The sequence below is a fragment of the Lepidochelys kempii genome, chromosome 24, assembly GCF_965140285.1.
Source record: "Lepidochelys kempii isolate rLepKem1 chromosome 24, rLepKem1.hap1, whole genome shotgun sequence".
NCBI classification, from domain to species: Eukaryota; Metazoa; Chordata; order Testudines; family Cheloniidae; genus Lepidochelys; species Lepidochelys kempii.
Window position 1 is genome coordinate 3,987,438 of NC_136403.1, and position 17,681 is coordinate 4,005,118.

The 17,681-nt window shown below is 54.3% G+C and overlaps 1 protein-coding gene across 13 annotated transcripts in view; it reads right to left on the reverse strand.

Annotated features, from left to right (window-relative positions):
• LOC140902549 (death-associated protein kinase 2) overlaps positions 1–17,022 on the reverse strand; it is a 29,893-nt gene extending 12,871 nt beyond the window's left edge. Inside the window, exons 1-2 of one of the 13 annotated variants that reach the window (XM_073322732.2) lie at positions 16,702–17,022; positions 1,915–2,102 (exon numbers count right to left, since the gene is read on the reverse strand). In XM_073322732.2, the coding sequence (XP_073178833.2) occupies positions 1,915–1,983 (69 nt within the window). In that variant the 5' untranslated portion in view covers positions 1,984–2,102; positions 16,702–17,022. Of the gene's footprint in view, positions 1–1,914; positions 2,103–7,336; positions 7,428–8,341; positions 8,482–8,693; positions 8,793–8,854; positions 8,977–16,701 lie in introns of those variants that run through there. The other 12 variants (XM_073322734.2, XM_073322743.2, XM_073322731.2 and 9 more) reach the window with 12 other exon arrangements.
• Positions 17,023–17,681: the final 659 nt, after the last annotated feature.

Sequence of the window (17,681 nt, forward strand, 5' to 3'; positions counted from 1 at the left end):
TCCTTTAGCTCAGAGAGCCCTGTCCTTGCTGCAGAAGGTCACCGGTTCAATCCACGCTGAGCCAGCCACAAGTGGGTACAGAAATTCAGCAGGAGACCCCAGGGGCAGCTCTCTTACCCTGGCTGTGTGTTTAAGGCTGAACAGGCTCAGAACCAGGAGCCAGGACTCCTGGGTTCTTTCCTGGCTCTGCTACTGACTCCCTGCATGCCACTGGGCAAATCACTTCCCTACCCCACTTCCCCATGGGGAGGGGGATACTGGCAGCGGGGGGGGGGGGTGGTCTCCTGGCTGAAACCGAGTGAACGTTTGTAGAGCTCTTTGGGACCCTTGGATGAGAGGGGGCAAAGCCTCCATTACCGAGATTAACATCAGCCCTGCCACAGTCACCCTGGGGGTGCCGCACCTTTAAGGTACACTGAGGAACAGCAGGGGTTTCCCGCCCTGCATTGCTACAGTAACACAACAGGTTCACAGGAGGGGTCACTTCATCACACGGGTCACGCCTGGGGACTAACAGAGCTGGGGAGAGGGACCCAGCTGGGATCCCCGAGGGGAGACTCCTCTGGCAGGCCCGCATTCCCACACGCCATCCTCAGCCGGCAGGCCTCTGTCCACTCTAGCAGGCTGCCGCTATGCAGCGTCTTCCATCCAAACGGGGCCTCAAAGACGGAGAGCTCTGAGGAGCTGGAAGAATTCCTCAGACAGTGACTGACGTTGGAGAGCGCTGACAGTTAGCCCACACGGGTACCTCCATGCTACGCTCCCCCCAGGACTTAGGATAGGGCAGCACTGTGGTCTCTACTGGCAAATATCAGCTCTTCAGCGGTAACCAGTATATGGGATGTTTGCAGTGCAGCTACTTCTGGGGTACTTCTGTCGAGGCTGCCAGCCAGGAGCCAGTGAGCTCCTGCCCATTGCATGGGGCGCCACCGCGCAGAGAAGAGCAGCCCAGGCCACCCTGCTGCCCTCAGATGGGCAAGGCTTGGAAGCCACCGACTCCTCATGACGGAGAACCCGCCACGTCCGGGAGGAGCCTGAACCAGCATTAGAAACTTGCCCCTTACTTCCACTTTGGGTCAATTTCCAGCCACTTGTTCTGCCACCACCTGGCAGATAAGAGAACCTTCTGCTACCAGCTGCCTTCTCCCCTGCCTGGGTTCAAGGCTCTGGACCACCCAGCTCTCACCTGGATACAAAGCCATGCACCGTTAATCCCTGTTTATAGAACAGCGCAGCACTATTCACCAGACCCTGCCCCTTAGCAGCCTCCCTGGTGAGCCTCATTAGAGCCAACGAGCTGGTCCACAGAGGGGTGAGCCGGGAGCTGGGCTGCAGGGACTGAAGGAAAGTTGATAGAGGCGAAAGGCAGCCAAGAGGTTAGTCCAGTGGCTAGGCAACTAAGCAGGGGCTTGGGAGACCTGGGTTCAACTCCTTACTCTGCCACAGACTCTGTGTGTGACCTTGGCTGAGTCACTTAGCTGCTGGGCCTCAGTTTCCCCACCTATACACTGGGTATAGTTGCTCTGCCTCAAGACTATATACATTAATGATTGGGAGCTGCTCAGATGCTGCAGTAATAGGGCCCAGATAAGCACGTCAGATACATTTAAAAGTAAACTTTTTAAAAAATGCAAAATTAACTGGTGGAACTTGCTGCCACAGGAGATTACTGGGTCCCAGAGCTCTGCAGGACTGAATGGTTTCTGGAAGGGGGCTGTTTCAGGAGGTGAGAACAAAAGAGACCCCACCACTACCCTGCCATCCCCAGATGCGAAAACAGAGGGGGAGAAAGCTCAGCTGGAACAGCCAGAACAGGTTTGCGGAGCATCATGCACCCAAGCAAGGACCCCCGGCCCCTCAATAACCCAAGGAGAGAGCAGATCCCAGCCACCAATCACCAGGGTCAACTCTCACCTTGATGGTGTCAAAGGGGCTCCCGGCCCCCCCATTGGCAAGGCCCACGACCCCGCCATCCTCAGCCATCAGCTGCAAAGACAAACGAAGGGCACGGCTTAGCTGGGAAGAGACGTGGTGCTGAGGGCGGGGCCCAGCCCTGCCGGCATGGACTGAGCCTGGCTGTGAGCAGTGGCGCTTAGGGTCACCTGCCAGAGAAAAGCAGAACGTGGGGATGCGAATACCCCTCAAGCCTGACTCACAGCACCCCCCCGCCCATTCAGCCCTGAGGTCCCCCCAGCTTTTCTAATGCCCCTTAATCCCAACCTGCAGCCCCCTCTTCTATCCAAACTCTGAACACACACACACACACACACCCCTCTGCTGATGCCCCTCAATCCCAACCCTGCGATCCCAGCCCTGAACACACACCACCAAATAACCTGCCGCCTGCATCCACATCTCCAGCCGAGGCCACGGAAACTCATTTCGCCGGTGACCTTCACTCCCACTCCGGAGGGCCGGGTGCCCTTTAACCCTTCGCTCCCCCTGCTCCTCTCCAGCCCCCCAGGCTATGGAGGGGGCCCGCGTGAAACGAAATCAGAAGTGGAGATGAGACAGAGACTCGATGCGCAACAAGACGGCCGGAAAGCAAAGCCCGGGAGACTCTGGAGAGCGATTACAAGGGAGATTACTCTGTCGGGTCACAGCTGAGCTGCTGAGGAATTTAGTCAGTGGGGGAGAAGGAATTAAAATCCCTGGGGGGCAGGGGGGGCAGCTCCATTTGTCCACCCTCGGATCTTCCAATGGGACCACTTCTCCTCTGACTGATCGCTGCTCTGAGCTCAGTGGGGCCGGAGTCTCAGTTGCATTAAAACCCCTTTTACAACTTCCCGGAGGTGAAGTCACCAGCTTTAAGGCCCAGTGAAGCTGCTGGAGGGGCCTGACTGAATGGGGGCGCTGACGTAGGGGAAGGAATCAACCCAAGGTGTGTTGGAGCTGCTAAGGTTCATCGGGCAGGGCGGGGAGGGGGCAGGGGGAGAAGGGGGTAGCACACAGCCACTTTTTGGCCCTTAGCTGGTCCATGCAGCCTGGACAAAGGCCCAAATGACATCAGTGGGGCTTTGCGGATCAGCTTGCAGGATCGGCCTTCATCGCTACACCCCTAGGGCCTGAGCCTCAGTTTCACCAAGGCTCCCCCCAGGCAGCAGAAGGGGGACTGAGAATCCTCCTGTGCAGGGGCTCCCCAGGCAGCAGGGAGCTGGCTGAAGGATGCTGCTCCCAGCCCCACTGCACTGCACTATGGGTATCCTATGCTTCCCAGGACCCATACAGAACAGGGCATAAGCTAGAGCAGCCCTGAGGCTGCGCTAAATGGCCCCAGGAACTGGGAAGGGCCCACATAGTCTGAGACTACAGAGAGCACTAAGTCCTTAATCCCCACCCCCTGCTCACCCCCTGCCCAGGGTACCTGCAGCACCGACCCCAGAGAAGTCACCCCCTGTGCAGTTTTTGCGACAGCAATTACCCTCTTGTTTTGAATCCCTCTGGCGAAGGGCCCCATGTGAGGTGAATCACGGCTCCTGCTGGGGGAGGGCCTGGGGGGAAAGGTTTGGAAATGGGACGAGCCATTGGCTCTGGATTGATTTTTAAATAGATTTCTTCCCCTGAAATTACAAGCCAGCAGGCTTCAAAGATCTTCCAGATCAGCTGGACAATAAACTCGAACCAAACACCAGAGACCACAGCCTGCCAAGTATCCAAGCTCCACTCCTCAGCGGGGCCTGCCAGAGGATCCCATCCCTAATGCATCCTGAATCCCAGAACCAGGGAGATAGGACAGAGACACAGGGAACCAGGGATGTTTGGGAGGAAACAGACAACGGCCTGCTTGCCCATGCCCCAGAGATCACAATGCTACAATGTCCTGCCACCCCCCCACATGCCCCTCATGCTAATTACAGCCCCCACATCCAGGCCACTCAGGCACCTTTCCCACGTGACCTGCTACCGCCTGGTATTGCGACCTCTAACCAGCTGATGGCCAACCTTTCTCTCGGGAATGGCAAAGTGCCTAAGGCAACAGATAGGACTCCTGGATTCCATTCCCAGCTCTGGAAGGGGAGTGAGGTCTAGCAGTTAGAGATGGGCGGGGGCTGGGAGTCAGGACTCCTAGGTTTTATTCCCAACTCTACTGGTGACAATTTGGGGGGAGTCCCTTTCCCTCCTTGCTCAGTTTCCCCATCTCTATAAGGGGTTGTGAAGCTAAGCTCACTGATGTTAACAGGGCTTGGGCGCTCTGGTGACAGGCCCATAAATCTGGTGTGTCAACAACACCGTCAGTCAGCTGAGCCCTGCGGCCGCACACCCAGCCCTCACTCCATTGACACTGGTGACACAACCCTCCCAGTGACCCGTCAAACCGCCCGAAGGTTTCATTTACTTCTGCTTCTCCAAACACCTCACCAGTGTCTGTGTTTCCCAGGCCCCAATCAGGAACCAGACAACAGACAGCCTCACAGCCAAGTCTGGCAGCTATGGACTCTTTCCAACACCCCCTCCCACCACCCCTGGAGGACGGGAACAATGAAATACCGCTGAGCAAACCCAAGGGTGCCCTCCCCTTCATCCAGTGGAGTGGACAATAGGCTGGGACTCATCTCTGACACTGACCTCCTGGGTGACCTCAGGCAAGTCACTTGCCATCTCTGTGCCTTGTTCCCCCCGATCTGGAGAACAGGGTGACGAGACCAGCTTGGTGCTTTGGAGATCTATGCAAACAAAGCTGCTATACAGAGCCAAATGTTCTCTACCCACTGCAGCAGTTCAGCTGCTTGTTCAGCAACCCCAGGCACTTGGATTGGAGCATCCCTTTTCTTATACGGGGGTAAACCAGGATTAGTTCCCCTGAAATTAACTGGGGTTAAGACAGCGTGAGGAAGGGCAGGTTCTAGCCAAGCCTCAGCCTAGCTGCAAAAGCTTTTTGGCACCAGACGCCGATCGTCCACCGGGTCTCCTATCCAAACCTGGGCCCAGTTACTCAAAAGTGTTCGGACCCAAGCAGCGAGAACCTTCCTGACAATAGCGGAGGAGCAGCTCTGCTGTAGGTAAGGCTGAGAATCAGTTACCAGTCGACGGTCGGTTTTTCTAAGTGCTCTTAAATTCACATACTGACTTGAATGGTCTTCAACATCACTGTACCTCATAGGGGTCTGGGGAAGGATCAGTGGCCCAAACGTGGTGTCGTTTGAGCAAGGGGGTTCCCCGACAGAGAGCCCACCCCCGCACCACCAAAAAAAGCATGTGATATCAAAAGGTTATAATTCTCATAACCCTGGAACACAAGTGCTTTGTGGCTAGCATTGGCCAATCCAGAAAGTGAAAATGACTACAGAGGAAGTGAAACTGACCGGTGCTGGCCAGGCAGAGTGAAATGAAAAGGTTAGATTCTCATTGTTCTCCTGGGTCTGATAAGTTCAGGCCTTATCGGCATCACCAACAGCAGCATCTGCCTCCTAAATCTACTTCAGCAGATGGATAGGCACCTATGACATCATGGAAAGAATAATGGACAAAAGACCCCAATGATTTATGGAGAAAATAATCCCTGCATCTGTCATATATGTGATTCCATCCACTGTTGTCCACCAGAGCTTCCTGGTAATGCTGCGGACAGAACTTGGATCCTCCTGATCCAAAAGCATGGGACACAGCATTAAAGGAGGATCCCTGCTAGCTGTATAGTGCTTATGACACGCCGCTGAGCAGTTCAGATGCCATCCAGTAGAGGGCAGAAAGCTCAATAGTAGCTCAGAGGGGGTCACCCACCCCACTCCATGGCACCCTCTAGCACTGATTCAGAGGGGAGAATGCACATATACCACGTGGTGATATTCACAGCAGTCTCCATCCAAGACCTCGCCAGCCAGCACCTGCTTAGCTTGATAGTCCTGAGATGACCACATCCAGAGACAGGACAGATGCAAGAACAAAAGGTGCTACCCTGTGCTGGCCGATCAGCATCTCCATTGTGTAGTGCCAGTCCCCTTGGCTCTCACACACAGCTGCACGTTGCGTGAATGCTCTGAGAGGGTGACACATTTGTCTGTTCTGCAGCCTCTGCTTAATTGGCATCTGCCTGCTTCCTCTCTGGGGACAGGCGGTGTCAGGTTTTTCCTACGGAGGATTGCCCAAATGCTTTCTAGGAGCCTAGTCAAAGAACAATCATCATAATATCCAGCTCTTACGCCAGCATTCCTCATCAGCAGATCTCACAGCGCTTTACAAAGGACGGCAGCATCAACTATCCCCAGTTTATAGATGGGGAAACTGAGGCACAGAGCAGGCAAGCGACTGGTCATCCAGCAGACCAGTGGCAGAGCTGGGATAAAGCTCAAGCCTCCCGAGTCCAGGCCAGTGTGTGACCCAGGGGAAGCCAGTTTCAGTTCTTTGTCCTTGTCTCCACCTTCTAAGCAACATTCAAAAGTGCCCAAGTTATTTTATGTTCAATACTTAGGCTGGCAATTGCTCTAGGGGCTGCAGAAAAGTTCTATAATCACCAGTGGGACGGGGTGACCACGCAGTTATGGATGGCTCCAGGCAGCGAGTGGCTGGGTAACTATGCCAACATCTCACTGCTGCCCTGTGTACATTACAAACCCAGAGGACTTGGAACAAAGACTGACCTTGCAGCATAAAACAGAGGTCTCCACCTGGCACGGGAGGGGAGGAGTCCAAGGTCTTAATGCAATTTATATGACACGGCAAGAGCCAATCTACACTGCAAAACAAAATTAGTTCTCCTGGCACTGTTGCACCTAGGGTATAGATGGACCCTCTCTGAGGTCATGGTGAAAAGTGACAAAAGCCAAGAGGCCAGCACTCCGGATCACTGCTAGCAGCATTATAAAGGGACAACCCAGCAGAGTTTTGTTTCATATTAAAAAGAACCACCAGATCTCAACAATACAGATGCTTCGGGGCATGAGCCACCAGGTGAGGTCAGGAAGAAATCTCTATTTTTACAACACAGCACTGCACAATCTCGCACCATCTGCGGAGAGTTACACCTGCCCCTGGGGCACCCACTCACTTCTGGAGAGGAGACACAAGGCTAGGCAGCACATCCGAGCATCCCGAGTGCACAGGTTAGTTGAAAAACCAATATAATTTCCAGCCAAACCCACAAAAATGGTGGATTATGGGCGGAAATTTTACAATTGTTGAAAAAACAAACATTTGCTCAGTTTTTTGACAAAAACAAAAAACAATCGTTAGCATATCTATCCCCCCAGCACTGCTGCAAGGCAGGGCCATGTCACAGACAGGGAAACCAAGGCACTGAGAAGCTAAGTGACATGTCCCAGGTCGCACACAGAGTCTGTGGCAGAGGTGGAAATTGACCCTCTAATGCCAAAGCCCCAGCCCACACACACACACTAACCGCTAGGCCATAATTCCTCTGCTTTGCTCTGCCTCTCAGCCCGGCTCTGTCCTTGCACTGGGGAGGTGCCTCGGCCAAAAACGGATGCCCTGGGATCAATTATGTCACAGCTCCAAGGGGTGGGAGATTCCCAGTCTCGCGTGGCTTTAGACCCTGCTCCCTGGAGCCCCCCCTTCTGCTGCCTCACTCAGAGCTTCTCTTCCTACCCAATGGGACCATGTGCAACTGCCCTGTACCCCAGCACTGCGGGGTGGGAACAGCACAGGGTGATGCTTCAGCGGGAAGATGCCAAGCAGGGATACTTCTGCATGGGGAATCTGTCGGACAGCAGAGCTGTGGTTAAAGGGGGCACGGGGTGGCAGGGTCTTGGATCAATGGACTTGAACGAATTGTGGAATCCTCTGACATCCCCACCCCCGTAACACACACACACACACCCAGTATCACTGGATCATACACAACCCAGCGCTGATCTATCTACACACTTTCCCCAAGCCACCCCCCCGCCCCACCTCTGCGTGTGCCCCTGTGCAACACACTCCTCCTTCCCCTGCACCTCCAGGCCGCTGCAAAGATTGGAGACAACTTTCCCAGGCAACACACAACGCTCCCTGCGCACAACAGCACAAAGGGTTACATACACCCACCCTTTCCGAGCACACGCTCACACACGCCGTAAGCTCACACACAACACAACACAACACACACCCCCTTCCCCAGCAAACACACAACACCATAGATTATATACAACCCGCTTCCCAGCATGCGCCCACCCCGGCCAATTCTATAGACACAACAACAACAACACCCCCTCCCCCTTCCGCATCATGCACACAACGCTGCAAAGATCTCACACACACCCCCTTCCGCATCATGCACACCACCCTCCAGCACACAACGCTACAAACCCTTCCATCTACACACCCCTGCCACTGTGCCCCCGCGCGCCCCACTGCGAATCGCAGCACACACCACTGCAGCGCTGCACAACACAGACACACGTACACAGCTGCTGGAAGTAGGGGCGCAGGGGGGAGCTGCCACCCCCCTGGCTAGAGGTGGTTTCCATCCTAGGCAGGGTTTGCAGTTTGGGTCCATGGCTCTCAGGACCCCGCGCTACACACATTGTGCAGGGCGCGGGGACGGACACACACATTTACGCAACACGGGCTACGCTGCAACCGACCCACACACACACTCCGCCCCTTTGCGCGCCTGCGGCTGGATCGGACGGACAGACCGACAGACAGACAGACATTTGCAGGACCCACTGAGCCGCCCCCACAGCCTGGCTGCTCCAGAGCCAGGACCCCCCCCCCCCCGTCGTCCCAGCCAGGCACTGGGGCCCCCCACCCACCTGTCCGGGGCAGGACCCCAGAGGGGCCCCCTTAAAGCCATGCCATGGCCGGGCAGGGAGCCTGGAGAAAGTGCTCCCCGCGCAACGAGGCGTAAAACTCCCCCGGGGGGGGGGGGGGAGGGTTGGTTGGCTGCCCCCTCCCTCCCCGGGTCCCAACGCACCTGCAGCCCCAGGCTGCCGCTCACCTGCCGCCTTGCGGGGGAGTAAAGTCCCAAAGAGGGAGGTGGGGCCGCAGCGAGGGATCCTCTGAAAATTTTAACTCCCAGCCTGGAGGGTGAAAATCCTGCCCGGGAGGGTGGTGGGGCTCTGGCTGGCCTGCCCCCGCTGCACAAGGGCAGCCCCCCCCCCTCGGCCTGCCCCCGGGGGACACCCCCACACCCACACTTCTAGGGGAGCTCACACCCCCTGGCCCTGCTGCCAGGGCCTCAGCCAGTGCCCATTGGCCCCGGGGGGAAGGAGGCCGGCTGGCCACTGGGAGGGTAAATTGTGCCCCTGGTTTTTAAAACAGGATTTTTAAAAAATGATCAGTGAGGCAGCTGATCTGCCCAGGACTGGCTGCGGCTGGAGGGAAGGGCTGATGCTGGGTAGGTTCCAGTCCTAGTACAATAGCAACCAGACACACACACACACACACACACACCATGGCAGCCCTGCTGTGCTTGGGGCTGTACGGACAGTTGGGGTGACACACTCCTGGCCCCAAGAGCTTCCAGGCAAGACTGACAGAGAACACGTGGGAGGGGTAAACTCAGGGGAAGGTACAGCCCCAAGGTCAGGTCACTCCAGCTCTCCTGAGGGTCATGGGGGGAGGGGGACCCTAGCCACTAGTCCCCACTACCTCTCCCTTACTGTGACCCAGGGCCAGAAATGGGAATGACTCTCGGATCCTCCCCAACCCCAGTTCCAAGCACAGCATGCCCAAAGAGGGCTCAGCCTGGAAGCTGCTTGTCTGTTCTGTGTTTGTACAGCACCTAGCGCCCGTTGGGGGGAGGGGAGAGTGAAGTTAGGGTTAAATTTGGGTGGGGGCTGGACTGGGGCAGGAAGAGCCCTTAAGATTCTTTCGCCCCACTCCCCAAGCTACAAAGCAGACCCCTCTCCTAGGACCACTGCAGAGCCAGTGACAGCCGACTGCTTGCACCATGGGGCAGCCCCACTGCCTCACTCTGGGGTGGGGGGGAACAGCTCCTGCTTGTGGGAAAAGGAAGAGAGGATTTCACCTGGAGGCTTAAAGCAGGAAATGACCAGTGTGGGGAAGATGGGGGGGGGGATAATTTGACCGCAACCAGGAGATTCCCCCCAACCCCACCCCACTCCTGAAACCCACTGGGCCTTGGGGGCTGGTTGGAGAGAAGCCTCGAGGCCCAGCTCTAAGAGCTTGGGGAGGGGGCTGGTGGGAGTGGAGAGTTATTTAAAGCCAGGGATTGTGGGCAGCTTGGGGTTGCTCTGATCCTCTGCCCTCTCCAGGAACTGGTCCCAGGAGGGCAGGGAGCCCCGATGCTGGATCATGGCCCAGCTGTTCAACCATGGCAGGGGGGAAGATGGGAAGAGCAGGAGACCCCCAAAAACCTCCCTGGATCCCTACCTGCTCTCCCTTACACAACCCCACCATCCCCAACTCCCCTCCTCAACAACGTCCCTCACCACACCTGGGGTCAGCCCTCCACAAGACAAACACAGACGCTTTGGGATCCATGGGGCAGCTGTCTGGCCTGCTGGCTGCCAGCCCCCTATGGAGAGAGGCCCCCACCTTGCAGGGGGAGTGGACAAGAGGCAGGGCCCTTGCATTGATCAGGATCCTGTCCAAAGCTTCTGGGGAGCGGGGAGCACCCCACGACTGGAGAAAGGCCGGGGCTGATGAAGGGAGAGGGAACTCGGGCCAGGGTCAGAGGTCCTGCAGGGAGAGCTGAGTTCGAGGGGTGAGGTGCTTAGGCCGAGGTCCATGTTACAGATGGAGGGTCTGGATGCCGATTTAGGGCCCTCTCTCAGAGGCAGGGGCGAGACGCTAGCAGGGGCCCCGGCAGCCTTAGCCTTCTCTGTACACAGTAGCCTGACGAACGTCCCAGCACAGCTCCCCCACCCGGGCCGCAGCGCTCACTTCCCCTTCCGAGGGCTGGAGGTGACCGGCGGGACTTCTGTATTCTCGCGTAATTGGTTCCTGCTCGCCCTTCCCTTGCCTGGCTCCCGTGGCATGGGGGGGAGGCTGCAAAACCGGTTTGAGATTAGATTAGGGCAATTTGGAGTAACCCTAATGCAGCCAGCTGCCTGTAATACCCCCTCCGGCATACACACCCCCTACTGACCCAGCCAGGGACTGCAGCAGGTTTTTAGTTTGGACTGCCCTGTTCTGCAACGAGCAACACACGTGCAGTCTAGGGGACGTATCTGAGGCTCAGGGAAACAACAAGGCAAGAACCAACGACTAGCAAGTTACTACGAGAGACTCCGAGATAACAGAGCATCAGGCTCCATCTCACCACCCCCACAACCATTTCTGATGCTTGGCTGGGGCCAGGTGATCATCAAGTCTTCAGTTCAGTGGCCAATTCGGAAAAGCCTGATTTTGAACCACCCAAACAGAATAATTTGTGTTTACTTTAGGGGAGGGGTTATTGTTTTTTTTTTTAATAGGTTTAATGGTTTTTAAAATCAAAGCGAAGGTAAATTCCTAACTGTCTTTCTGACACAAAGTGAACCCATGTCGACCTTGCTCATTTCCCACCCCATCCCCCAGCCGAAACTATTTACCACATTCGATCCAACTTTCCCCCGCCTCCATTCTTGGTTCCTCCCGAGCTCAGAAAGAAAAGAGGAAAGATTTCACCCACAAAAGGAAAATGGAGAATGATCTTTTTTAAAGTGTCTCCTTCCCCCGCCATTCTGCTGGGTCTGGCTCTTGTCTACATGAGACAGCATGGGCTAGTGGGTAGAGCAGACGATTCCTGGGGTCTGTTCCCGGCCCTACCCCCGAGTTGCTGTATGCCCCTGGGCCAAAACGATTGTTTCTGTCCCAGAAGCACCTAGAGAGCTCACCCAGGGCTCTGTCCCCTAGGCCACGCTGCTAAACACCCCTGCCCTGCTGAGCACACACAAGGCCCTGGGTAAACAGCAAGTTCAAGCTAGTTCAGCTGCCTGTTCAAGGGCAGGGTCTTCCCCCAACAGGAAAAAAAACACCTGGCTGATTGCCCACAGAATTCCCAGCGCATGGAGCTCAGCAAAAGCCCCGAGAGCCTGGGTAGCACGCGGCCCTTGTTGGGAGGCGCTGAGCTGCTAAATGCTAAGAACGCAGCCCTGGCCTTTCCTCCAGGCAGGATTGATGGCTAGTTTTATCTCAAGTGAAAAGGACACGGTGGCCCGAATCCACAACTGGCGCAAATCAGCATCGCTCTATTGACGTCAAAGGGCCCGATTCTCATCTGTACGTTCATTTGTCAGCTGGCGGCATGAATTCCAGGGACACTCACTTCAAGACCACCTTGCTCTGCCAGAGAGGGGCAAAGGGGCCCCAGTGCAAATCAGAATCAGGGCTTGAGGAGCTGCGTTATTTGCACTAGCTGGGGATCCAGCCCCATGACTCAAGTGGCTGGAGGAAGAAGAGATGAAAAGGGGAATCTTTGGGTGCAGGGAGGAGGAAACATGCCAGAAACTCAACGGGGAGGGAAAACAGGTCTCTGACAAAGGACTAGGTGCTAGAGGCAGCCAAAATCCCAGGGCTTTAGCAGCAGGAGCTGCTGGTTGCTATCGCAAATGCTGCTTTGCCCTGTGACTCTCGCAGGGTTTCCCAAACACCAAGTCCTTTTGGGGTCCAGCCTCATTTTTCCAGAAGGGAGAAACCGAGGCACAGAGCAGGGAAGGGACTTGCCCAAGGTCGCAAATCGGGCCAGTGGGCCATGTTTCCTCCATTCTCTGATCAGCTGCATCCCCCAGCCCAGGCTCCCAGCCCCTGCCCAGAGCGGAACGAAAGACTAAAGAGAAGATGCTCATTCTGCCGCAGGGGGCCTAGCAGAAGCAGATATGACAGAATGAGGAGAGCTTTGATCCCGGGACCTGATTCTCCCAAAGCAGGGGATGCAGGAATGAGGGGGCGCAGGCTGGCCAGGAGAAGCCTGGAATAGCAGCTGGGAGTCAGGACTGAGGGGCATGGGCAGAGCGGTGGAGGGGAGCCTAGGGTGGGCTAGCAGGGGGCTGCGGATCAGCATTGAGAAGCATTAGCAGAGCTGCTGAAAGCATCCAGATTTTTCAGAACTGTCCCTTTAAATATGAACACAATGGACAGTCCCTTGATTAAGGGAGTGGGGAGGTGGCCCTAGGCTATATTTACGGACATGAACATATGTTGCAGTTGCTAAATTCCAGACATTGTTTGTGTTCTAAGTGGGATGAAACTTTGATGGGAAGATCTTGGCAACAGTGGGCCAGGCTGCTGCTCCCTCTGCCAGGGGCCAAATGGAAACAGATAATATACTCCAGTTATCTGACATCAGGCTAGGAGCTTTTATCCCGACTGGTTGGCATAGGACATGCGGCACTGTCCAGTTCCCTGACTGGCCCCAGACTGGTGTTGGTGTCCTGCCCAGAAGGGAGACAATATGGTTAGGGCAACAGATCAGAACCCAGGCATGCTGATTCCTAAACTCGACTGTGGGAGGAGGGGCATGTCCTCCAGTGGTTAGAGCAGGGGACTGGCAGACTTCTGGGTTATAGTCTCAGCTCAGGGTCGGAGCAGAGCTGGACTGGGAGTCAAGACATCTGGGTTCTATTCCTGGCTCCGTTTGACCCGGACCAAGTCACTTGCCCTCTCTGGGCTCAGTTTCCCCATATATAAAAGGGGGTTAATAACACTCCTGGGGGGGTTCAGGGCATGAATGGGGGCTCAGAGACCACAGCCATAGGGGCTGGCAAGGTATCGAGGCAGAAAGGAAACCTGCGTCACTTGAATGTGAACTTTCAGCAGGCTTGTTTCTGAGGCACGAGTGGGAGCTTTGAACCTAAAACCAAAGGGGTTCTCCTCTCTTCTCCCCCCCGAAACCAGATCACCAAATCTGGCACAGCCCTGCTGCCTTTAATCATAAATATCTACCCTCATTCATCCCAGCCTCCACTCTGTCCCTGCACCTTCAACCTGCTCTAGAATGGAGCATGAATTAAATGACAGAGCTAGGGGAGTGTTACTGTCCCCATGCTAACGTTAGGGAAACTGAGGAACAAGACAGTCAGGGACGCAACCCCATGCTCTGGGTAGCCCTAAGCCTCTGACTGTCAGAAGGTGGGACTGGACGACAGGGGATGGATCACTCGCTAATTGCCCTGTTCTGTTCATTCCCTTGGAAGCATCTGCACTGTCAGAAGACAGGACACTGGGCTAGATGGACCTTTGGTCTGACCAAGCATGGCCATTCTTATGATCCAGGGGCAAGCTCCAGATAACTGCAGTGGGTTCATGATGCTTGCAGAAGGAGGAGGGGAGGGAGCTGGCAGTTTTTTCACTGCCTGGGCTGACAGTGTTTTGCGGATGGCGTGCGGTGTTGCTGTTACAATCCACAGGAATTCCATTCGGGAACCAGTCAGAAGGGAGGGGAGGCATGCTAAGTGACTAAGAGCCTGAGCCCACCGTTAAGCTTGAGATAGTGCAGCTGTTACCCAGGAGCAAAAAATACAAACAGACCTTCCAACCCGTCCAGAGCCAAGTACATTTAACAGCATCATCATCCTGACCACCTACTCCTCATCGGGCAGGGTTTGTCAGCAGATCTCAAAGTGCTTTCCAAGGAAGTCACGATCTTTATCCCCATTTTCCAGATGGGGAAACTGAAGCACTGAGAGGAGATGTGACTTGCCCACGGTTATCCAGCAGGCCAGCAGCAGGGCCAAGAACAGAATCCCAGTCCAGTGCACTGTCCACCAAATAGGAAGCACCCAGATCTGATGCAATTTCAGAGCCAGGTCAGCTATCCGGAAGCCCACTACACCGCTTCTTAGCTATCACTGGAGCAGCAGGAGACTTTGAAAACCTGCAGGGCCAGGTCTTCAGCTGTGCAGCCAATGTTCCTCAGCTCTGTCCTTGTTGGGATCCCCTCGAAGGGCTAACGGGGAGTTTGGTCTCCGTGACCCAAGAAGATCACCAGCCAGAGCCGGTCAGTTATGTGCCACGTTGGCACCTGGCCTGCTGGAATGCAGTCTGAGACTGACCCATTTCAGAGAAGGCACTGGACATATGTTAGGTGGTTCTGTTGCTCTTTCATCCCAAGCATTTATCCAATATTCAGGGCCTTGCTGGGTCATTCAGAAACCGATGATACGAGGCAATCCTGTTTATTTACAAAGAATGAGCACAAAGTCTCGTGTCCCTGAACACAGTAGGAACAAACAACAGCCGTCAATTTCCTTGTTCAGTAATCCCCACGCCTGACCCTCCAGTGCGTTCTGTGCCCAAGAAGCTCTGTCTCTGCTCTCTCTCAGTGCCATTCGCAACACTGCTTCTCTTGTTCACACACCCAGCTTGTCTAACACTCACCTTGCCCCAGCCTTTGCAGTCAGGGAACCCTTCAGCCCACACAACTTAGACATCAATCAGACCTTGCCGCTCGTTGCCTTGGGCGGTGGCTTCTATTGTTTCCAGCTCTCACTGTGTAAAAGGAGCTTAGTTACTCCTTCCCTTTAGCCTGGAAGAAGGCTGCTTAGCTTTGTCTTAGATTAAAGGCCTGCTTGGTGGCCATTAACATATCCTGGTATAACAGTAGAATCATAGAATATCAGGGTTGGAAGGGACCTCAGGAGGTCATCTAGTCCAACCCCCTGCTCAAAGCAGGGCCAATCCCCAATTTTTGCCCCAGATCCCTAAATGGCCCCCTCAAGGATTGAACTCACAACCCTGGGTTTAGCAGGCCAATGCTCAAACCACTGAGCTATAACAGTAACAGCAACCTACAAGGGAAAAGGCTCCATAACCTACACAGACATTGATTTCCAGAAGGCTTCAAACGGGATTTAAAACCAGTCACCACCCGGGGCTGCGTTGTTTTCAGCTGGGTAAAACCCACATCACTGTCAAGCCAGGGAATTGTGAATTTAACTCAACAGTGCTAGCAATCAAAGCGGTCTGCTCCAGACAGACCCCACCAGCAAAGCTCAGGAGGTTTCTGCAGCATCTGCCACTGTTCCCAGTGACATCTACCTATCTGCTCCCATTGATAAGAATCCCCTTCTGGTACCTGATCCAAAAATAAATCAGCACACCCTGCTGTTGCCCACAGGAGCTGTTTACTGAAATCAGCCTCATCTCCACTAAGCAGCTGCCCAAAATAAATATTATTTGCATCATTCAATAAAGAGGAAAATAAGCCGGCCAGATTTGCCATGTAAATTTCCAAATATGGAATCTCACTTTCAAAATACCTCGGTGTCCAAATGGGGGGGAATGAGGGGGACCGACAAAACTGATAGGAGCCGTGGAGAAAGAGATGACTCAACCCTTTGATACAGACATGCCTCTCTCCCCCGTCCCACTAGCAAACAGCAGGGAAAGCAGCCCATAAGTGAGAACAAACAACAGCTTTGCAAAATTCTGCTCCATTCAGGCAAGTAAAAACATCCTTTGTTTTTTCTCTGGAATGGGCAAATAGTTTCGGTACATGGAATGGTAAATGCTCGTGCCTCAGCCGGGGAAGATATGGACCTCTTGGGGTCCGTCCAGCCCTGTATTTCCCTGATTTTATTTCTATGACTATTTTGCAGACCCTGTTCTGAAACTTGCCTGATTAAAAGGATCACAACAAGATGGTAGGTCACCTCCCACACCTTATCACTGACCAGAACATCCCCTGAGATCTTCCCCACTGCAGCAAAACCATGCAAGGCCAGATCCCCCGCTCCTGTAAGTTCGCATCACTCCACTGACTTGGCTGCAGCCCCGCTGAATTACACCGGCTGGGGTCTGCTGATTACAAAGACAACCACCTGTTTGCTTTGGGTGGATGAGAACAAACTCTGTGTTGCATCCATCCTTACTCACCAAGTTCTCGGCTCACAGTAATTGTGCTCCTCTTGTGTTTCTTTGGAACTAGCCTCCTGGTGGCTTGTGACTGCTTCCTTTCCAGAAATCCCACCGCACACAGAACCAATACAGGAGAGTCACTCCAGAATTTTCCTGGACAGCAAGACGTCTGGTCTCCCCAGCATGTAGGCAGCTCAGATGAACCAGCTCTGGTTAGTTTTCTGTTGAGAGGCGATATATGAAAGAGCTCAGATCGTCTATGACACCTCTCCTGGTGGGGAATTCTGGCCAGTTTCCTCTGATATTGACCAATCCCAGCTGTTTCATTCCTCCTCCTCCTCTTTATTTAACTACCACCCCCAGACTCAGCAAAGCAGGCTCCAAATAAAGTGACTCAGAGTCCCTAGATTTTTATGGGATTTAAAAAAAAAAAAAAGGCAGCAAACTCTAAAATGAGCAAGACCCTGAGAAAACCTGTTAAAAAAATATGATCCTTCCATCAAGTTCTCTTGAGAAAGCCCTGAGATAGGCCTTCCCAAAAATCATGGCCAACAGCAAACAGAAGCTAGGACAGGTTTCTTAAGGTCACTCAAAGCAGCATTGCCCGGTGCCTTGATTTCTCCCGGAGTTGGAACAGTAAATCCAAGGGTATTTGAGTCCAGCTGTTCCCAGAACCACAGGATCTCCTGCCTTCTGCTTAGCCCTCGCTGAACTCAGAGAGCAGGGCAAATCAGCTGTAAAAAAAGACTTCTCTTCCCCTTTCTCTGCTTTGCTCTGTGGCTCAGAAGCTGGGGGATTGCAAACAGGAAACCTGTTTGACAGATAAAAACATTCTAACCAAAATGCCCAGAGGGGAACCAGGGTAAGGCTGGGAGGCTGCTGAGGTGTGAAAAGAAAGAGGAGGAACAGATCTCTTAAGGTAGAATAAAACTGCATGTCACATGTGGGGGGACTTTAACCCCAGCCGGTTAAAGGACATTGGAACTGCAGGGATTCCA